The sequence below is a fragment of the Phyllopteryx taeniolatus genome, chromosome 16, assembly GCF_024500385.1.
Source record: "Phyllopteryx taeniolatus isolate TA_2022b chromosome 16, UOR_Ptae_1.2, whole genome shotgun sequence".
Classification (NCBI taxonomy): domain Eukaryota; kingdom Metazoa; phylum Chordata; class Actinopteri; order Syngnathiformes; family Syngnathidae; genus Phyllopteryx; species Phyllopteryx taeniolatus.
The window spans coordinates 8,414,648-8,435,897 of NC_084517.1; the positions used below are offsets into that span (position 1 = coordinate 8,414,648).

The 21,250-nt window shown below is 41.6% G+C and overlaps 1 protein-coding gene across 3 annotated transcripts in view; it reads left to right on the top strand.

Annotated features, from left to right (window-relative positions):
- The first annotated feature begins 72 nt into the window (after positions 1-72).
- The window catches only part of LOC133465686 (protein Hook homolog 2-like), a 41,269-nt gene continuing 20,091 nt past the window's right edge, over positions 73-21,250 (top strand). Inside the window, exons 1-10 of one of the 3 annotated variants that reach the window (XM_061748719.1) lie at positions 73-756; positions 8,197-8,279; positions 10,208-10,280; positions 10,356-10,406; positions 10,616-10,748; positions 11,089-11,156; positions 17,891-17,956; positions 18,050-18,130; positions 19,097-19,263; positions 19,494-19,634. In XM_061748719.1, coding sequence (XP_061604703.1) covers positions 721-756; positions 8,197-8,279; positions 10,208-10,280; positions 10,356-10,406; positions 10,616-10,748; positions 11,089-11,156; positions 17,891-17,956; positions 18,050-18,130; positions 19,097-19,263; positions 19,494-19,634 — 899 coding nt within the window. In that variant the 5' untranslated portion in view covers positions 73-720. Of the gene's footprint in view, positions 757-5,175; positions 5,432-8,196; positions 8,280-10,207; positions 10,281-10,355; positions 10,407-10,615; positions 10,749-11,088; positions 11,157-17,890; positions 17,957-18,049; positions 18,131-19,096; positions 19,264-19,493; positions 19,635-21,250 lie in introns of those variants that run through there. The other 2 variants (XM_061748718.1, XM_061748720.1) reach the window with 2 other exon arrangements.

Consider the following 21,250-nt stretch of genomic DNA (forward strand, 5'->3'; position numbering starts at 1 on the left):
ACTATCTGCTTGAAAGGTGGCAGCATGTACCACTATATCACCAGTGCTGCTAGTTTTCTTTCGTGCTGCACCGATATTTACAATGTTCACTGCTTCAAATAAGTGATCAGAAAAAAGATATGGCTAACCAGGACGTCCACTCGCTACAGTAAGAGGAGGACTGTATTTGTTTATGGATTCAACTTATGGCTGGCACGCCATGCAGTTGCACTTCCTGTCTTGGGGCGAGAGGCGGGGTACAACCTGGACTATTGGCAATTCAATCGTAGGACACCACAAACAACCATTCACACTCACATTCACACCTATGGACAATTTAGAGCTAGTAATTAACATAACATGCATGTTTTTGGGAATGTGGGTGGAAGCCGGAGTAATGGAGAAAACCCACCTAAGCAAGGGAGAACATGCAACCACAGGAAGGCCATAGTCAAGATTTGAACCCTGAGCCTCAGAACTGGGAGGCAGACATATTAACCACCAGGCCACCCATGCTGTCTTACTTGTTATAATAAAAAAAAAATATCAAAATTAGAATGCAAGGCCCAACAATCCAAACTCAAATCAGCCACCACATTGCGCCAACTCTAGCATCAGCGCACGCTAACTCATGGACCTGTCACATTTCCTGGGTCCAGTATTGAGTCAATTTTTTACGTTCACCGTAGTGCTTACATCCATCCATTTTCCGTGCCGCTTATCCTCACTAGTGCTGCGGGCATGCTGGAGCCTATCCCAGCTGACTCTGGGCGAGAGGTACGGTACACCCTGGACTGGTCACCAGTCAATTGCACGGCATATATAAACAAACAACCATCTGCACTCACATTCACACCTACGAGCAATTTCGTGTTTTCAATTAATCTACTGTGCATGTTTTGGGGATCTGGGAGGAAACTGTAGTCGTACATGTACAGTATCAGCAGAAGTGAGCTAAAACCAACTGTTTTAAACGAGTCGCAATCAGACTGACCATTTACGTAATGCAAATATCAGTGAGAAGGAAAAATTCATTGCTGGCTACACTCATACATGACAGGGACTCAGAAATGGGTGAGTGAGGCACACAAAGCTCAGGCACTATTTTAACCACTTTTAACCACTACGTCAGCCTAGTAAAATTTTGCACCCCCAAAATGTTGTACCTGCTGGACAAACACATATACTTTCAAATTTCATTTAAAGCATTTTGTCTTTTTTTCAAAAATATTATGCTTAAATCTAACTTATTGTGATTTCAAACAACCAGTAAAGGTTCAGAAACCATTTAGAAAATAAGGAAATAGGTTAAGACAAACCTGGTAAAGACAGGCTTGAAGGAGAAGGTTTGATTTAAATAAGAAAAAAAAAATGGACTAGTCACTATTCAGGGTTGTTTGAACAAAGCGGAAATAGTGGGGATATTTATTTGTGATTAATGTCTGATTGAAAAATAAGGAAGAAGACATGTGGCCGGAACGAGATAATTACAATTCCAAGGAAGAGGGAGTATCTGTGTACGTGTGTGACAGCATGCTAGTGAATACTCAGAGAGGAGAGAGAGGGACAGAGGCCACTTACTGGAACCTGGTGGCATTTGTAGAATCACAACCTTGCACACATACTTGTCACTACATTCTTCATCCAGATTTGTTTCATCTTTTTATCTTTATTTTTTTGAGAAGAAAAATCCCAAATTGTGGAACATATTCTCAGGTTAGGTTTCACATTTCAAATTATTAGAAATGAAATGCCATTCCTACTTCTTAATGTTTATCAAAGAACTGTTCACTTCTGATTTATTAAAGCTTACATTTATTATTAGGGCTTTTTGTCAAAACACTGGAACATGTTAGGTTTGAAACATTCACTTATGCAGCAAGCTGTAGCATAAGGCCATTGGTCAACTAGAGCCATCCAGTGGTGTTTTTAGGAATTCGTAATGTATAATACAGAGTACCCATCTTTCAGTGCTAATTCACAATTTGAATTAAAAAAATTATAATTTAAAAAATTCACCGTTTCACATTGGTGGGAAGTAAAAAAGTACAAATACTTCGTTAATGTACTTAAGTAGATCTTTCAGGTATCTGTACTTGAGGTTTATTTTTCCGATGACCTTTTGAAAACATCTGTATTTTCTACTCATTACTTCTTCAAATTAGGCTCATTACTTTTTCAACCTCCACAGATGATGACACGACATAAATAGATAGAGAAATGTAGTCAGCTACAAGAATGAACCAGTATAATCTGTTTAAGTTAGCAAAAAGGTATTGACTAGAACAAAGAGTTTATGAGTCTGTTTTGGAGTTTGAGTGGAGTTTGCATGTTCTCCCCGTGCCTGGGTGGGTTTTCATCTGAACTTTATTTGGGGTTAATCAAAGGTACTTCAAATAGTGGCAGGTGTGCGCTGACGCCTATTTAACGTGAGTTTGAATGTGTTTGGTTAACTAGGAACACAGCCACATCCGCAGTTAAAAGAGTGTGTGCACACTTGTGTAACCATATTATCTCTTTTGTTTGTTTTTACTTCTCGAAAATATTTTTTTCCCCTCAATTGAGTTGTACAGGAAGTAGGTCACATTAATGGTGGAAAAAGTTTTGAAATGCTTTATCTTGGTCTAATTTTTTATGTCCCAAAAATCTAGCACTTGAACAGGGCCGTGTAGACTTTTTATAGCCACTGTAAGTACAGGTGTTGAATCAGTATTCATTTATCAGTCTATTTTTACACAAGTATCTGTTTGTCTACTTAAATACGAAGTGTGGGTACTTTTGCTACCTCTGGTGTTTACAATATTACAAGGGTAATTAGATAGTAGTGTTTTGTCTGTTGCCAGTCAGTGAGGGTGTATTTCTTTTAATTGCTCATATGCACATCTAAGCATTACTCATTCTAATTGTAGCTGTATCAAATTATTTTATAAACTGTTACATTTACAATAGCAAAGATCATTCTCGGTCATTGTAATAATGCAGCCCTATGGGGGGCACAAGCCAGTGCAAACTGTAGGCCGGTCCCAAGCCCGGATAAATGCAGAGGGTTGTGTCTGGCTTAAAACTTTCCCAAACAAATATAAGCATTCATCCAAAGAATTCCATACCGGATCGGTCGTGGCCCGGGTTGACAACGTCCACCACTGGCACAGTCAGCCTGCAGGGCGCCGGTGGAAATTCAGCTACTGTGGGTCGAAGTCCAAGAAGAAGAAGAGGTGGAAAGTGGGTTATTTGGCAGAAAGAGAAGAGGAAAGCACAGAGCCTAGAACTGAATGTGGGGACTTTAAATGTTGGGACTATGACAGGAAAATCTCTGGAGTAGGTTGACATGATGATTAGGAGAAAGGTTGATATATTGTGTGTCCAGGAGACCAGGTGGAAAGGCAGTAAGGCTAGAAGTTTAGGGGCAGGGTTTAAATTATTTTACCATGGTGTAGATGGGAAGAGAAATGGAGTCGGGGTCATTTTAAAAGAAGAGTTGGCTAAGAATGTCTTGGAGGTGAAAAGAGTATCAGATCGAGTGATGAGGCTGAAACTTGAAATTGAGGGTGTTATGTATAATGTGATTAGTGGCTATGCCCCACAGGTGGGATGGGTCCTAGAGGTGAAAGAGAAATTCTGGAAGGAGCTAGACGAAGTAGTTCTGAGCATCCCAGACAGAGAGAGAGTCGTGATTGGTGCAGATTGTAATGGACATGTTGGTGAACGAAATAGGGCTGATGAAGAAATGATGGGTAAGTACGGCATCCAGGAAAGGAACTTGGAGGGACTGATGGTGGTAGAGTTTGCAAAAAGGATGCAAATGGCTGTAGTGAACACTTTTTCCCAGAAGAGGCAGGAACATAGGGTGACCTACAAGAGCGGACGTAGAAGCATGCAGGTGGATTACATCTTGTGCAGACGTAGTAATTTGAAGGAGGTTACCGACTGTAAGGTAGTGGTAGGGGAGAGTGTGGCTAGACAGCATAGGATGGTGGTGTGTAAAATGACTCTAGTGGTGGGGAGGAAGATTAGGAAGAAAAAGCCAGAGCAGAGAACCATCTGGTGGAAGCTGAGACAGGACGAGTGTTGTGCAGCTTTTCGGGAAGAGGTGAGACAGGCTCTCGGTGGACAGGAGGAGCTTCCAGAAGACTGGACCACTGCAGCCAAGGTGATCAGAGAGGCAGGCAGGAGAGTACTTGGTGTATCTTCTGGCAGGAAAGGAGAGAAGGAGACTTGGTGGTGGAACCTCACAGTACAGGAAATCATACAAGGAAAAAGGTTAGCTAGGAAGAAGTGGGTCACTGAGAGGACCGAGGAGAGGCGAAAGGAATACATTGAGATGCGACATAGGACAAAGGTAGAGGTGGCAAAGGCCAAACAAGAGGCATATGATGACATGAATGCCAGGTTGGACACTAAAGAAGGAGAAAAGGATCTATACAGGTTGGTCAGACAGAGGGATGGAGATGGGAAGGATGTGCAGCAGGTTAGGGTGATTAAGGATAGAGGTGGAAATATGTTGACTGGTGCCAGTAGTGTGCCAGATAGATGGAAAGAATACTTCGAGGATTTGATGATTAGTAAGGGGAAGTTAGAAAGGCATTAAAGCGGATGAAAAATGGAAAGGCAGTTGGTCCTGATGACATTCCTGTGGAGGTATGGAAGCATCTAGGAGAGGTGGCGGTGGAGTTTTTGACCACCTTGTTCAATAGAATTCTAGCACGTGAGAAGATGCCTGAGGAATGGAAGAAAAGTGTGCTGGTAAAATTACAAATGAGCTCATTAGAGGGACAGCCACGGTTTGATGTTTTGGAGACAAAGTTAGAGAGAGCAGACTTTGATGGTTTGGACATGTCCAGAGGAGAAATCGTGAGTATATTGGTAGAAGGATGATGAGGATAGAGCTGCCAGGCAAGAGAGCTAGAGGAAGACCAAAGAGAAGGTTGATGGATGTCGTGAGGGAAGACATGAGGGCAGTTGGTGTTCGAGAGGAGGATGCAGGAGATAGACTTACATGGAAAATGATGACGCGCTGTGGCGACCCCTAAAGGGACAAGCCGAAAGGAAAAGAAGAAGAAGAAGAAGATTCTTGGTCATTGTAATGTTTAAATGTTTTTGGTTTCTTGTTATTGTCATATTTAGCCTTTTATTTCGGACACATTGACCCGTATCATAATCCGTTTCCTTGGAAACGCTCTAAATACGGAAGCTCGCTGGGCCGGCTTGAAGCGAGACAGACGCGAAGGGGGGCAGGCAGACAGCCGCAGCAGGCACGAGCGCGAGGAGGAGGCCATGGCAGCCTGACTACAGCGGAAAGAGTCCGGAGTCCGCAACTAACTTTGGCGGAAAGTGTTTGTCGTCTCCTCAAAAACTTAAATCGAACGTTTTACTGGTAACAAAACAAAACACACACAAAAAAAGCAGAATGAGCCTGGACAAAGCCGAGCTGTGTGATTCACTTCTCACATGGGTAAGTTTGACATTAGCTGCGTAGCATTCATTGCTAACAGCTCACAGGTGACAGGACAACAGTGGCAATTTCAAAGTTACAGCCAGTGGAATGTTGCTTACGTGATAATGCTGTCACGTTATCACCGGAAATGAAACTATCGAGGTAGCCGCCGTATAAACAGGTGTGGAAGTTGAGCGCGCGTAAGCTAGCAACGCTAACCCGCACGGCTAAGTCGCTTATCTGAGCTACCTGTTTACTTTGGTGTGATAGCTGTCAAAGATAACTATTTGCCTTACTCAACCAAAGTGTCAGCAGAGAAACATGTCCTTAATATAAGTACATAACGATTCTTGACTTTAACAAACCTGTAGCCAGTGTTGGGAATGTTCATTTTCTACGCGAACTAGTTCAAACTTTAGTTCACCGTTCCAAAAATGAATTAGTTCAGTTCATAATTCAAAATTTTAACTATGTTCGCAATTCCAAAAATTATATGTCATAGTTCTTTTTTCTCTTCTCAATGTGATGCTGACGGGCTGTTCCTCCTGCAAATACTGGCATTTCATTTTCCCATTGTTGCCATCCATTCAGTCTACACAAGAAGCCTGCTGCAGCCTTCACCATACAGTCTCAAAAACATGAGGAACAACTAGTTGCTTGATTGGTCGTTTTTTAAATGAAGAATTAAAACAAAAACAGGACTTTTGTCCTTAATGTGCGAACTAAAACACACAACAAAGAATGACCGGAACGATGGTGAAAGGACATTGATTACTTTGCAATCCTTGCAACACTGGCAGACTATATTAACAAAATATTTTATCTGTTCTTATATTACAAAGAAAAATGAATTCAATATCATGACAGTGTGATCGTAGAGTCTTAATTAAAGGATTCTGATGCAAATAATAATTTTCCTCGTAATCAATTTTAACAATTATGTTCTGTATTACTAAATAACCACAGAAGAACGCATTCACTCCCTTTTACACAGTGTCCCTGAATGCACCTTGCGTTCTCACGCAGCTGCGGCAGTGGCGGACTGAATCGGTTGTTAAATGCAGTGTTTATTCGTCGACATATGAAGGCTGGGCTCAGTAGGTAGAGCAGGTCGTGCAGTGACCGAAGGGTCACTGGTTCGAATCCCGACTACGACTGTCCGCATGTCGAAGTGTCCTTGGGCAAGACACTGAAGCCTAATTTGCTCCCAGTGGGCCTGTCAGTGCCTTGCATGGCAGCAGCCACTCATTGGCGTATGAATGGGTGTGTTAGTGGTGAATGTGAGGCTTTGTAAAGCACTTTGGGCACTGTGATGGTGTAGATAAACCACGAGATAAGTGCAGTCCATTTTCCATTTACCAGGGCACATCCAGTATACAGTGTGTTCCGAGGGGTTTGTCCTGGAAGTCCCTAACAAAACCTGGCACTCTTGAATGAGAATGAACTTTTGTTCGAAAAGCGTTCTTTGACCCCAGAATGAGTGCATTCTCAATTACGTTCATCAGGCAGTTGAGTTCACGTTTTCACCAACTATGAACTAGTTCATTAACTTTCGTTCATTGAACTCGTTCAGGTACAACACTACCTGTAGCTTTTAAATCAAAATAGGGCCCACACCTGTCTGCTTGGTGCACACAGTGGAGTGTGAAAGATTAAACAAACACACCAACTAACATCTTGCAATCATGTCTTATTTTATCAATGCCCCTTCAACATATAATAAATGGAGAGAAAATGGTTCTTTTAAAATGCTAATATGATTTAAACAAGTGGTTCAAATTGCAACTGGGGTGTGGTTGGAAACTGGTCAACTCATCTATCTCACAGCTCTGTGGTTTCGGGTTCGAGGTTGGTTTTTTTCGTGTTTTCCCCTCCAACATTCCAAAACATGCATGTTAGGTTAATTGAAGACTTTAAATTGTCCATAGGTGTGAAAGTTAATGTGAATGGTTGTTTGCCTACAGAATGCCCTGCATGACTGACTGACGAGTTCAGGGTGTACCATACCTCTCATCAGCTGTTAGAGACTCCAGCTTACCCGTGACCTAAAGAGGACATAAAGTGCTATGGAAACCGTATTGCTCAGTTCTCTGTCACCATGAGTCCTGCATTTTCCAGTTGCAAAGTTGTGACCCACTTTTACAAATGTTAAGGAAAATGAATTGTTTAAAGAAAGAAAGAGAAAAAGAAAAGAATGTTACCTGTGCATTTTTTAACATAGCTATGCACATAGTACACACGCATACACACATACGTTCAAAGCGTCGTTCAGAGCACGTTTTGAAGAGACTGAGAACATGACAACTGCATGTACAAAAATGAATATAGTGAATAGTTCACGCCAAGCAATAACACATGCCTATCAAAATAAGCTTATTTTTTAAATTAAAAGGCAAGTGGGAAATCACGTGAACTATTTAATAGCTTATGACAGAGTTCTACACTAATGTTGAGACATAAGAATTATAAACAATTTAATAATGGTAACTAAGCTTGCCTTCTTGTGCCATTATATTACGTTGCGCTATAAATTAGTTCATTGCGCTCCTCAAAACATCGGTATCGTTGGAAACCAAGGACTTGCTGTAATTATTTTTTTTTTACTCCTTGTCCCTGACCCACTTTTAGTTATCGACCAACTCACTGATTTAAACCAATGGTTGAGTGTACTGTACACTTATTTGCAGAGCAGCATTCATATTTTTCTGTGACATTTGGTAAAAAAATGTCAGTGTTGAATGTACAGTATAATTATTGTAACGTCTTCGTGTTACTGTTTTCAGTTGCAGACATTTCAGGTGCCATCATGCAACAGCAAGTATGACCTAACAAGTGGAGTGGCCATCGCACACGTCCTAAACACAATGTAAGGATATGTATTATGTAATTTTGAGAATTTGGTTATGTTTGTCGTCTAAGTGCACAACATGAGCTCTGAAGGAATGGCCACTGGAACTTAAACTGCATATTTTTAGTATATTGTTGTGGTCTTTTTTTTCTTTTTTTTTTTTTATAAACTCTGGGTGACTTTAGTCCCCTTGAATGTCTGAGTCGTTTATCATGGTATTTGAATTCATAATTGCACAAACAAGCTGTAATGTCAATATTTTTGACCAGGGTGAACCTGAACCTAATGGATGTGGTTGGTATACTTTAAAATCTTTACTTTCCAAAAGCTGCAGCAAAAAGTAAAAATCTGTGAATGGCATCCAGATTTTTCTTTAGTTTTCACCCAAAATTAAACTCCCAAACTCTTTGAACATCACATTCTAAATAAACAGAAAAACACTTTGTTTTAGTGTTTGTTTTTGAGGGGTAGCATTATGTAGCGCAAATAAAGGCATATTGTTTATAATAAAAATCATGAAAAAATACATTGCATGTTTTTTTTTTTTTTTTTTACGTTAATATGCATCATTTTACATTATTTTTGGAAATAAACTAAGCAACAAAAAAATCTGAAGAGCCATTTGAGAGCCGAAAGAGCTGGCTCTTTTTAGTGAGCCAAACCATAAAGAGATGGAATTCCCATCACTACTTTAAAAACATTTCAGACACAAAACAGGAATAAATATATGTACTGTAACTCGTTTTAAAATGTGTGTACTTACGAGTCAAGATGCAAAACATGAGTGAAGGAAAAGGATTGTTATTAGAACGCAATTCAGTCACATCATTCTGTTGTGTGGCGGTACCGTTTGGCTTGTTGCATTTTACCCCGTCCCATTGTACTACAAAGCATAGTGTACAAAGTGTTTGCAGCACCTCTACAGAATCAAAGTCAATCAAAACAATATGTAGTTGGCTTTGGATGTTAATATATATGGGTAATTGGCAAAAAAATAAAAATAAATAATTAAATTATGAAAGGCGCAACTAGCCCGCGAAGTCTGAACCACAATATAGCGGGGATTACTGCAATGTCAAATGAATTACAGGTAATGTTTTAAGTAACATCATAACATTTCTGGTTGTCAAAATTGTAAGGAAAAGTTAACCTCTGTGTAATAAATCTAAAACAAAGTAGAACTACCCCTTTGAAGACCCTGAGAGACACCAGTGAAGAGAAATAAAAGGTGTTTTCAGTGACACTGAGTGACGTTTTATAGGAATTGCTGAAATTAATCAAGCCTTGTGATATTTAAATTCCTTTGCTCATATTGTACTAACCAGAACGACCCTTTATTATGTCGCAATACATTACATCCTGCTTCTATGGTTATCACTCTCCATCCATCCATTTTCTGAGCCGCTTCTCCTCACTAGGGTCGCGGGCGTGCTGGAGCCTATCCCAGCTGTCATCGGGCAGGAGGCGGGGTACACCCTGAACTGGTTGCCAGCCAATCGCAGAGCACATACAAGCAAACAACCATTCGCACTCACAGTCACACCTACGGGCAATTTAGAGTCTCCAATTTATGCATGTTTTTGGGATGTGGGAGGAAACCGGAGTGCCCGGAGAAAACCCACGCAGGCACGGGGAGAACATGCAAACTCCACACAGTCGGCACCGGGGATTGAACCCAGGTCCTCAGAACTGTGAGGCTGACGCTCTAACCAGTCGGCCACCGTGCCGCTATGGTTATCACGTTTCCTCTTAATCATCACTGATACCCTTCATCACGGGGAAAAAAAAAAAAAAAAAAAGGCAAAACACAGTTGTGGAGCTAATTCTTTCAATGCTAACTGGGCTGTAACCTCCCAAAATTAGCTGAAGTCTTGGATTAAATCACACATGAGGACTGAAACTAGAATTGGGATGTCAATTGTTTTCTCTTGTGCTTGCATCATCAGAGACCCCTTTTGGTTTAATGATACCTGGCTGGGTAGGATCAAAGAGGAGAGCGGGGACAACTGGCGCCTCAAGGCAATGAAAAATTCTTTAAAACATCAGATTCGGAATTACTTGAATTATTAAGCATGTTAATTGTTTTTCTCATAGGTCCGCAACTTGAAAAAGATTCTCAAGAGCATGCTGGAATATTACCATGACGTAAGGGATATTTTACTTTAATAAACATTTTATTTTGTAATAAATACACTATTTGGGCAAAATTGATCAGGGCTTATTACACTTGCTTTACACATGCTGGCACAAAAAAAGGCCTTCCCTAAACTGTTCACACAAAGTTGAAAGCATAGAATTGTTGGCTAGCCTAACAGCTCTGTATCCAATTATAATATTTTGATCTCCAACAACAGATACTGAGTCACCAGGTGTTGGAAGAGCATTTGCCAGATGTGAATCTCATCGGTGAGATTGGGGACGTCACTGAGCTGGGCAAGCTGGTTCAGCTCGTGTTGGGCTGTGCTGTCAGCTGTGAGAAGAAACAAGGTAAACGCAGCAGTTTACAGGGATTTTTTTTTTTAAAAACAACACGATGATAGTCTTTAAATTAGACGTGCAGCAGTCTGTGGGAGAGAAAACACATTTTTAACATGATTCTTGTTTTTATAGCACTCTTGGCATCATCATTGCAAGCTGAGTGGCTGATTTGTGAACAATTTACAGCTTATGCTTTGTAAAGAGGATCAAAATGATCAGGTCACGCAAGCTTAGTTGCGTCGATTCTTTGGCAAAAGAAGCGGTGCTAGTTGTCTTTTCAGGAGAGTATTTGTTGGTAATCTGTTTTTTGGCTGCACCGTCACCAATCTCTGTTTTTTCTTAAACCCAGAGCAAATCCAGCAGATAATGACACTTGAGGAATCTGTCCAGCATGTTGTCATGACAGCCATTCAGGAGGTAAGTCAGCCTCTTATGATCCTCTCTCTAGTTTGCCTCAGATATACTTTTAACTATTCATCCATCCTCTTATCCTTGGTTAATTCACAATCAACGAATCCCTCATAATCAGAGCTAGAACTGAGTGCCAGAAAGCATTGTTATTTCACAATTCTGTTATCTATCCATTTCTGTCCATCTGTACATTTATCTATCCACAGTGCCGTGAAAAAGTATATGCCCCCCTTCTAAGATTATTTTTTTGCATAGTTTCCCCACTTTCCATCCATCCATTTTCTGTGCCGCTTATCCTCACTAGGGTCGCGGCCGTGCTGGAGCCTATCCCAGCTAACTGCGGGCAGGAGGCGAGGTCCACCCTAAACTGGGGGATAAGAAAACAGTCTTTTTTGTGAAAGCAGACAGATTAAGCAGAACAATGACTTTGACACCAATATTTTTTTTCTTTAGTGAAAATCTCAAACATCTGAACATAAAACAACACTGTGAAGGTACGTTTGACAGAAAAAATTTTTTATAACTACGTACAGAATTTACATTAGACAAAAAATACATGAACAAATGGGGCTCCCACAGTTGCACTTTTTTCCTCCAAATCTTCCGCTACCGTTTGCTCAAAAGTACAGGTTTTTATTACCTTGCGCATAAAATCTAGCAAAGTTTTTATCCACATCTGGATTTTATTCTTTGGTGGCGGTAAATGGGATCTTGTGTGGTTGTCATTGTCCTTGAAACCAGTCCCTACTTCTGCTCGAAGCACAACCTGTGCAGTTTAGAAATGTAACTATTACTATAAAACTACATTGTTGAAATTGCTGTCATGGGATGTGGAGAGAGAAAAAAAACTACCTTTACCTTTTAAAATTACCTTTTTTGTTTGCACTGCGTACTGGAATGGGAGTCGAACGTCTATTGGATGCATAACCTGTAAGTTTTAAAAAATACGTACCATTACTAGAGAATACTTTTTATTGTTTTGCAAGGGTGGAAAAAAAAACACTTATTACTTCGTCGCAATTCTAAAAGACGTTCGACTCGCGGGTGTTGAATGCCTGCAAGATGGACAAAATGGACATTTCAAATCAGTATTGGCAACAGATGTTGCATTGTAATGTGGCCCGGCATTTTGAGCGATAGCTTTGGAACAAAGCGATCGGCTTGGATCGTCATCCTTTATTCCCCCGCATGATCTAAGGCGTCATTCTTGTCGATCGCAGGAATGTTTTTCTTGCCTTGGCGCAATAAATTTCTAGTACCGAAAGCTTTGATTTGTATTTTATTTTTTCATTTTGTCTTCTCTCTTTTCCGCTATTATGCTTGCCTCTTCTCATTGTCTCTTGCACCCTGCCTACCACTTCTTCCTCTTTTTCCTCTGAGGGAGGGACGTTCACCTCAAGGCATTGTTGCCCTCTACAGGGTGCCATTCCTCACTGCAGTTATCGAGAGGCTTGGATCACACATAAACTGCACAAGACCTTCCCCCACCCATCCCCGTTAAAAAATCCCATTGACGTCTTTAGACGGCATTGGCAGGAAATAGATGGATTCTGAACGATGTCTTTGGACTGCTTTGGCAGGGAGTGAGTTAAGGGGCGGGGGACTATTCAAAGATACCTGGCCCTGTGTGAAAAAGAACCTGCCCTACCTTGTTAAATCATGAATTAACCATGGCTAAGCACTATTTTGGGAAAGCTGAATTCCTTTTCACTGACTAGACCTGTTCAGTCAAGAAATCACTTCAATAGAACCTGTCAGACAAAATGATATCAGCCAAAAGATGTCAAAAAACTGCAACAAAATGCTACGATCCAAAGAAATTCGACAACAGATAAACTAAAGTAATTGCCAATTATCTTTCTGGAAAGGGTTACAAAGGCATTTCTCAAGATTTAGGACATCAGCGAACCATGGTGAGAGCCATTATCCACAGATGGCGAAAGCATGAACAGTGCTAAACCTTCCCAGGAGTGGTCGGCTTACAAAAATTACCCCAATAGCACAATGACGACTCATCCAGGAGGTCACAGAGGAACCCAGGACAACATCTAAAGAACTGCATGCCTCCTTTGCCTCAGTTAAGGTCAATGTTCAAGGCTCAACAATAAGGAAAAGACTGAGCAAAAATGGCATCCATGTCAGAGTTCCTAGGTGAAAACCATTGCTGACCATAAAGAACAAAGGTTCGTGCTGCTTTTGCCAAAAAATAATAATAATACATCTTAATGGATCCCAAGACTTTTGAGAGAATATTCTATGGACTGACAAGATGAAAGTTTAACTTTTTGGAAGGTTCTCGATACATCTGGCGTAAATGTAACATAGCATTTCAGAAAGAGAAAATCATGCCAGCAGTCAAATGTGGTGGTAGTGTGCTGATCTTGGGCTGCTTTGTTACTTCAGGTCCTGCACGACTTGCTGTGATTGATTTTACCAGAACACCCTGAAGGTAAATGTTCAAGACCTCAAGCTGCAGGACAACAATCCAAAACACACCAGCAAGTCAACTTCTGAATGACTTTAAAAAAGTAAAGGGAAAAAAAAAGTGTAAATGTGAAGTAATGTCAGATAAGGAAGATTATTGTCAGATGTGATGCCTCTTGTATTTATACTGGTATCTAATGTACATATCACGGGAAAAAAATCCCATATAGTTTATTTTTTATGATTTTGTGACTTTTCGGAAGTCAACGTGGGAAAATTCTTGCAACCCGGAAGTGACGTCGATTCAAGGACACAAACACGACAAAATGGTTAAGGGAAAGAGCAGCTATTCTGATTCTGAAATGGACAGATTTCAGAATCAGATTCTACATCTGCAGAAGGGGCAATTATTTTGGAGGATATTGAGTAAAAAGAGCATCAAGATTTTCTGCTCGTTGGTCCGCACATACGAGCTAGTTGCGGCGGCAGGCACCATATTAGAGGTACGTCAGTGTGTAATCTCTTCTAAAGTTTAATCGATTACATTTTTACACAAGACCAGAATTATCGGACAGGTCTTTCAAAGACTATTCCAGTGATATGGGTATCGTCTTCCTGTGACAAATATTAAAACTGGTTAAAATGCACCAATATATGGCCAGAGTCTTAATGCAAAGTCAGTGGTGGCCAAAGATTTTAGCTGTGAGCTTATTTATTGAATCGGAGCGTCAAACTGTCATAGGTTTCTTAATCTTTATCCTATTTGAGTATTATATTTACCCCACCCCCACCGACCCGGCCCCCACCTATAACTACTTTGAGCTGTCACTTTATCGTGGTGGAGGGGTCCCAATGATCCAAGGAGCTAAGTTGGTCTAGGGCTTTATGCCCCTGACAGGGCCACCCATGGCAAACAGGTCCTAGGTGAGGGACCAGACAAAGCTCCCTATAATGTTTGAAAATACAGGAAAACGTTTTCCTTTGCCCGGACACGGGTCACTGGGGCCCCCCTCTGGAGCCAGGCCTGGAGGTGGGGCTCGAAGGCAAGCGCCTGGTGGCCGGGCCCGGCTACAGAAGCTGGCTCTAGGGACGTGGAATGTCACCTATTTGGCAGGGAAGGAGCCCGAGCTGATGTGTGAGGTCGAGAAGTTCCGACTAGATATAGTCACGCTCGCCTCCACACACTGCTTGGGCTCTGGTGCCAGTCCTCTTGAGAGGGGTTGGACTCTCCTCCACGCTGGAGTTGCCCACGGTGAGAGGTGCCAAGCAGGTGTGGGTATACTTGTTGCCCCCCCTGGCTCGGCGCCTGTACATTAGGGTTCACCCCGGTGGACGAGGGTAGCCTCCCTCCACCTTTGTGTGGGGGGGATGGGTCCTGACAGTCATTTGTGCCTATGCACCAAACAGCAGTTCAGAGTAACCACCCTTTTTGAAGTCCTCGGAGGGGGTGCTGGAGAGCGCTCCCGCTTGGGACTCCATCGTTCTGCTGGGGGATTTCAATGCTCATGTGAGCAATGAAAGTGAGACCTGGAAGGGTGTGGTTGGGAGGAACGGCCTCCCCGATCAGAACTCGAGTGGTGCTCTGTTATTGGACTTGTATGCTCATCACAGATTGTCCATAATGAACACCATGTTCAAGCATAAATGGTGTCTACACGTGCACTTGGCCCCAGGACACCCTGGGCAGCAGTTCGATGATCGACTTTGTGGTCGTGTCATCGGACTTGCGGCCGCATGTCTTGGACACTCTGTTGAAGAGTGGGGTGGAGCTGTCAACTGATCACCACCTGGTGGTGTGTTGGCTCCAATGGTGAGAGAAGATGCCTGTTCAACCTGGCAGTCCCAAACGTATTGCGAGGGTCTGCTGGGAACATCTGGCAGTATCTCCTGTCAGAAGGAGTTTCAACACCCACCTCCGGCAGAACTTCTCCCACGTCCCGGCGCACATTGAGTCCAAGTGGACTATGTTCCGCTCCTCCACTGCTGAGGCAGCCGACCAGAGCTGCGGCTGTAAGGTGGTCAGTGCCTGTCGTGGCGGCAATCCGTGAACCCGTTGGTGGACACCAGCGGTGAGGGATGCCATCAAGCTGAAGGAGGAGTCCTATCGGGCCTTTTTGTCCCGTGGGACTCGTCAGGGTCCTCGAGGGTGCAAGGGAGTTTGCTTAACCAGTCTACATGTGTTTTGTGGACTTGGAGAAGGTGTTTGACCGTGTCCCTTCGGGAGTCATATGGGGGTGGCTTCGGAAGTATGGGGTACCTAACCCCTGATACAGGCTGTTCGGTCCCTGTACGACCACTGTCAAAGACAGTGGTCGTACAGAGACAATGACTACTATTCAGTGTTGGTCAGATCTACCCTTGGTGTTGTATGGTGCTCGAAAATTATACTGTATGTGGTATATGTACTGGCGGCACGGTGACCGACTGGTTAGAGCGTCTGCCTCACAGTTCTGAGGACCGGGGTTCAATTCCCGGCTCCGCCTGTGTGGAGTTTGCATGTTCTCCCCGTGCCTGCGTGGGTTTTCTCCGGGCACTGCAGTTTCCTCCCACATCCCAAAAACATGCATGGTAGGTTAATTGATAACTCTAAATTGCCCGTCGGTGTGAATGTGAGTGCGAATGGTTGTTTGTTTGTATGTTGCCTGCCCAACCAGTTATTAGTCTTAGGGGGCCATTACTTTTTCACACAGGGCCATGTAGTTTTGAGTAATTGTTTTTATCCTTAATAAATAAAATTACCATTTAAAAACTGCAATTTATGTTTACTTGGGTTATATTTGTCTGATTTTTACATTTGTTTGATGATCTTAAACATTGAAGTGGGGAAACTATTCCAAAAGAAAAAAAAAAAAAGGAATTTGAGAAGGGGGCAAATCCTTTTTCACAGCACTGTACATTTTATGTATATTTAATAGGATCCAATACAAGAGCTATATATATATATATATATATAATTCAGACTTTACAAAGCTGATAATGCTCAACTTTGATTTGGAGTACAGTAGAACCACGTTTTTTGTCATTAATCCATTCCAAAACAATGTGTCTAAAGACGAATTGTGCGAAAACTGAATATCTCACATAGGAATTCATCTAAATCAAATTAGTCTGTTCCAGACACCCAAAAACATTAACAAAAAATTAACATTGGCGCCTTTGAGTTGACAGCATGTTTCAAGAGCTCTGCAAGTTTTTCTTTGGTTTCCATTTTTCCACTCTTTTTTGTCATTTGGTGTTGATTGTGCGTCATGTGGACATGTTGTGGACTGTTTTTGGCCGAGAAATTTGTTGGAGGAAAGATGGTTTGTGCCAGCACCATTTTTGTTGAGGAGAATGGAGGCGCTGTTGGACTGTCGCGGCTTGACGGCGATGGTGTGGCTACGGGGCGTTTGTTGTTTAGCTCCTGAACTGGAAGCATTTTTGCAATCAGCCCTTTTTTTGTTTTTGTTGAGCATTGAATGTTGGCGCTGTTCGACTGTCTACGATGGTACGGCTGGAAGAGCTGCAAGGTGTGGCGCACGTCCACATGGAGCTGAGTGGTTACCGGAGGAGATGTGTGGAGGGATGAGAGTCTGCACTTAAAAGTAAACTCAAGCGAGAGAGATGCCTTATAATGGGGTCAAATATTTAAACCAATCTTTCTGTGTTACTCGTCTACGGCCGAACGTTCGGCTATAACAAGACTACAGTTGCTTGTTTACTTTCAAAATTAGTTTGGAGAAAACGTGAGTGACGTCATGCATGCTGTGATTGTGTCATATGATCCTGGTGCCCTCATTCAGATTCAAGGAGACTTCAGTCTTGACCCTCTCTCATCTATCCCAGCTTCAAACGACGTCCAACAAGAACTAAAACTGCACCTCCTGTACTGTATGTAAAGTACCAATGCTAAGGGAAGCATGGTGTATATTAAATGAAGATTTTGTTCTTTTGGTTAAGATTGTATTATTGCAGTATTGTTATTTTGTTTTGTGTACAGTGCTTTGTTACAGCTGTGGCTGTTGTGAAAGTGCTATATCAATAAGCTTGAGCTGAGAATATAGTTAAACATACAGAAAACAATGTGAAATAAATAACTAATTAAATGAACATTAAACATCACTTTTACCTTTATTGAAGACTGCGAACAGGGGACAAGGATGAGGAGTGGTTGTTTGTTCCACTATAATTTTTTCACAATATTTTTGTTAGTCTGTCTATGGTGGTACAGACCTCCTCTGAACCTTAATGACAGTGTATCAAACCAAACTACTATGTTTTATGTTTATGTACCAAATAAGTTGAGCTTTTTGTTGACTTGGGTGGTGTGTTTGTAGCTTTTATCAAGAGAGACTTCATCTGAAGCAGGAAGCCCAGAGACTTATGGAGACTTTGACTACCAGGTGAAACATCCCATCTATAAACCGTTAATTTCCTCCAAATAGCACTAGATGTTATATGTATATCTTCACTTCCTGACGATTCTGTGTTTGCAGTCCCGAAAGTATTATTTTCTAAGTGAGGAGGCAGGTGAAAAAGAGGATCTTCGTCAGCGTTGTCGAGACCTTGAACATCAGGTTAGTTTATGATATCTTGTTAAACAACATAGACATCAAGGACTGGTTTGCTGCACGGTGTTTGTTCAATGTTTGTGTGCTGTTGCTTGTTGATGTATTCTGGCCCTTATTGATTAGAGCGCCTGAGTTTGTTTTCTTTTGATTGGATGTTGTGTAACTGTGGTTTGTTTTTGCACCACTACGAAGAAGAAGCTGTATTGCTGTCAAGTGTTGCATAACATCAAGCTAAAACTGACGCGTTGCCTTTGGATGGAGCTGCAGCCAACTCAAATTTACAGTTTTCAGCCCACCTGTTTGTTTACTTGCATAGCCCACGCTTTAGGGATTAGTCACTTGTTGTTTAGAAATCGATTTTCTGTCGGTGGTCCTGTACTAAAGCATGCAATCTGTCCTTAAAGTGCAATGTAGGTTCCAAGGATTCCAGCAGGTAAGTAGCCACTCCCCCTCTTTTTAATATTTTTTTTTTAATTAGTTATTTATTTATTTTTAAATTGCATTGCTGGCTTATTTAATTCAATAAGGCCCTACCTGCTTGTCCCGACTGCGACTTTTTTTTAAATATACTGTCCACCACGTACCTTTTCTGAGTCAAGCTAATTTTCCTCCCTACTGACCTCAGAAAAGTATGCATTCCTTGCATATTTATTTGTATCCATTTGTTAACCCTAAGGCTAAAGTTAACAACTTTAACAGTGAGAGAGTTCCAGCAGCCTGGGAACATTTTATACCAGCTGACTAAGTCTTGAGGAGTATGCATGTGAAATGAGAACATAGCATGTGCACAATAAGTGGAGAGTTTATTTTCAGTGACTTGGTCATGTGCTTGTACATTTACGGTTGTTTTCACAAGATTGCCCGCCTTCTGTCTGCATTCTCAATTTTCAATCCTTTTTTGATGCATATTCCTGAATGTACACCTTTTCTTTGAAGTGCTTCTCACAAGTTTCTCTTCGTTTTCTTCCACAGCTGTCAGTGGCCTTGGAGGAGAAGTTGTCGCTCCAAACAGAGACTTGTTCCTTAAAGGAGAAGCTGAACTGCTGCGACTTGCTGGACATCCCAAGCACTGCCATCACCGGCAAGAAGCTGCTACTGTTGCAGAGTCAGATGGAGCAGCTCCAAGAGGAGAACTACAGGTAAAAACGGGACATACTGTGGCAATATGCTCCTCCTTTTGTTTTATTGTAACAGTACAGATGTGTTTAGACACTCAACATGCAGATGAATGTCATGGCAATAATGTGTTTTGATGATGTCTTTGAATCCTTTAAATTTCATCATCGTCATAGTCGTGCAAAAGAGGGTGCTTTTGTAAAGAAAAATCTTTTTTATTTTCATATCACTTTATCTACTTTGTACATGTCAGATTGGAGAACAGTCGAGATGACATGCGTCTACGTGCGGACATGCTAGAGCGCGAATTGGCCAATGTACAGCAAAGGAACGAAGATTTGACCAGTCTAGCACAAGAAGCACAAGCCCTCAAAGACGAGATGGATATTCTCAGGTAAGACGAGTTTTTTTCCTCTAAATCCCTTGTCGTTTAATTTCATCCTCAATATTTGTTCTACACGGTAAACTTTTTGGAGTCTTGGTAAAACAAGAAGAGAAGGAGCAATTAGCTAACTATATTGGTTGCTTTTGAATGCTTTCATTTTAGCAATCATTGGCTCTCTCTTTCCTCATGCTAAGTTGGTGCTCTGTGTGCCACGCACCACACGGTAGCACAAATGCACATCCATTGCACATATATGTAAATGTGGCCCCTCATGGAGGATGAGGCTGTACACACAGTCCATGCTCTGCGTTTAGGGAGCGGCTAACTCCGCATTTTGGCACAAAAAATTACTTCACACGGCAACGGTGATTTGATTTTGTGTTAATTTTTTTAATGGATTGAACTAAATGCTATAAAACGCTGATTCCTTTCCCTACCCACCAAAAAGGCACATGGTTAGTGTTTGGGATACTGTGAGAAGTTTGTGAATTTTGTCCCAATTCATTGTGATGTAAAGTTTCTGCGGTTAAGTTTTAGCCCTATGTTAAACTTTTTTTTTGTGTGTTTTTTTTGTCATCAGCGCTTACATTGGTTTGAAGACTAAAATAAACACTATAAACCATCAGTGCAAAAGTGCAAGCAACCGTTTACCTTGTTAGCTGTCTCAATGTTGGCATAGATGTATTTTATTGTTTCGCTCACCCAGTTGACTGAGAGTTGACTTCTGAATCTCCGTGCGGTGGAGGCTGAGCCTCTGAGCGCGTCAGACGCTACACATCGGGAAAAACTCCTTTGCACAATATACAGTGTTCCCTCGCCACTTCGCGCTTCACGTTTTGCGGCTTCAGTGCTTTGCGGGTTTTTCCAAAATATTCATTTAAAAAAAAAAAATTATATATATATATATATATATATATATATATATATATATATATATATATATATATATATATATATATATGTGTGTGTGTGTGTGTGTGTGTGTGTATGTGTTATAGCAGCATATGTTTCTCCAAAACCTGTATGTACCTTTCAGCATTAATTGTGCCTTCACAGTTGTGTAAGTTACCCATGCCATTGGCACTAACACAGCCCCATACCATCACAGATGCTGGCTTTTAAACTTTGCGTCCATAACAGTCTGGATGGTTCTTTTCCTCTTTGGCCCAGAGGACACGACGTCCACAATTTCCAAAAACAATTTGAAATATGGACTCGTCGGACCACAGAACACTTTTCCACTTTGCATCAGTCCATCTTAGATGAGCTCGGGCACAGAGAAGCCGGCGGCGTTTCTGGGTGTTGTTGATAAATGGCTTTTGCTTTGCATAGTAGAGTTTGAAGTTGCACTTACGGATGTAGCACCGAACTGCATTTACTGACATTGGTTTTCTGAAGTGTTCCTGAGCCCATGTGGTGCTACCCTTTACACATTGATGTTGATTTTTAATGCAGTACCGCCTGAGGGATCGAAGGTCACGGGCATTTAATGTTGGTTTTCTGCCTTGCTGCTTATATGCAGTGATTTCTCCAGATTCTCTGAACCTTTTGATGATATTATGGACCGTAGATGATGAAAACCCGAAATTCCTTGCAATTGTACGTTGAGGAACATTGTCCTTAAA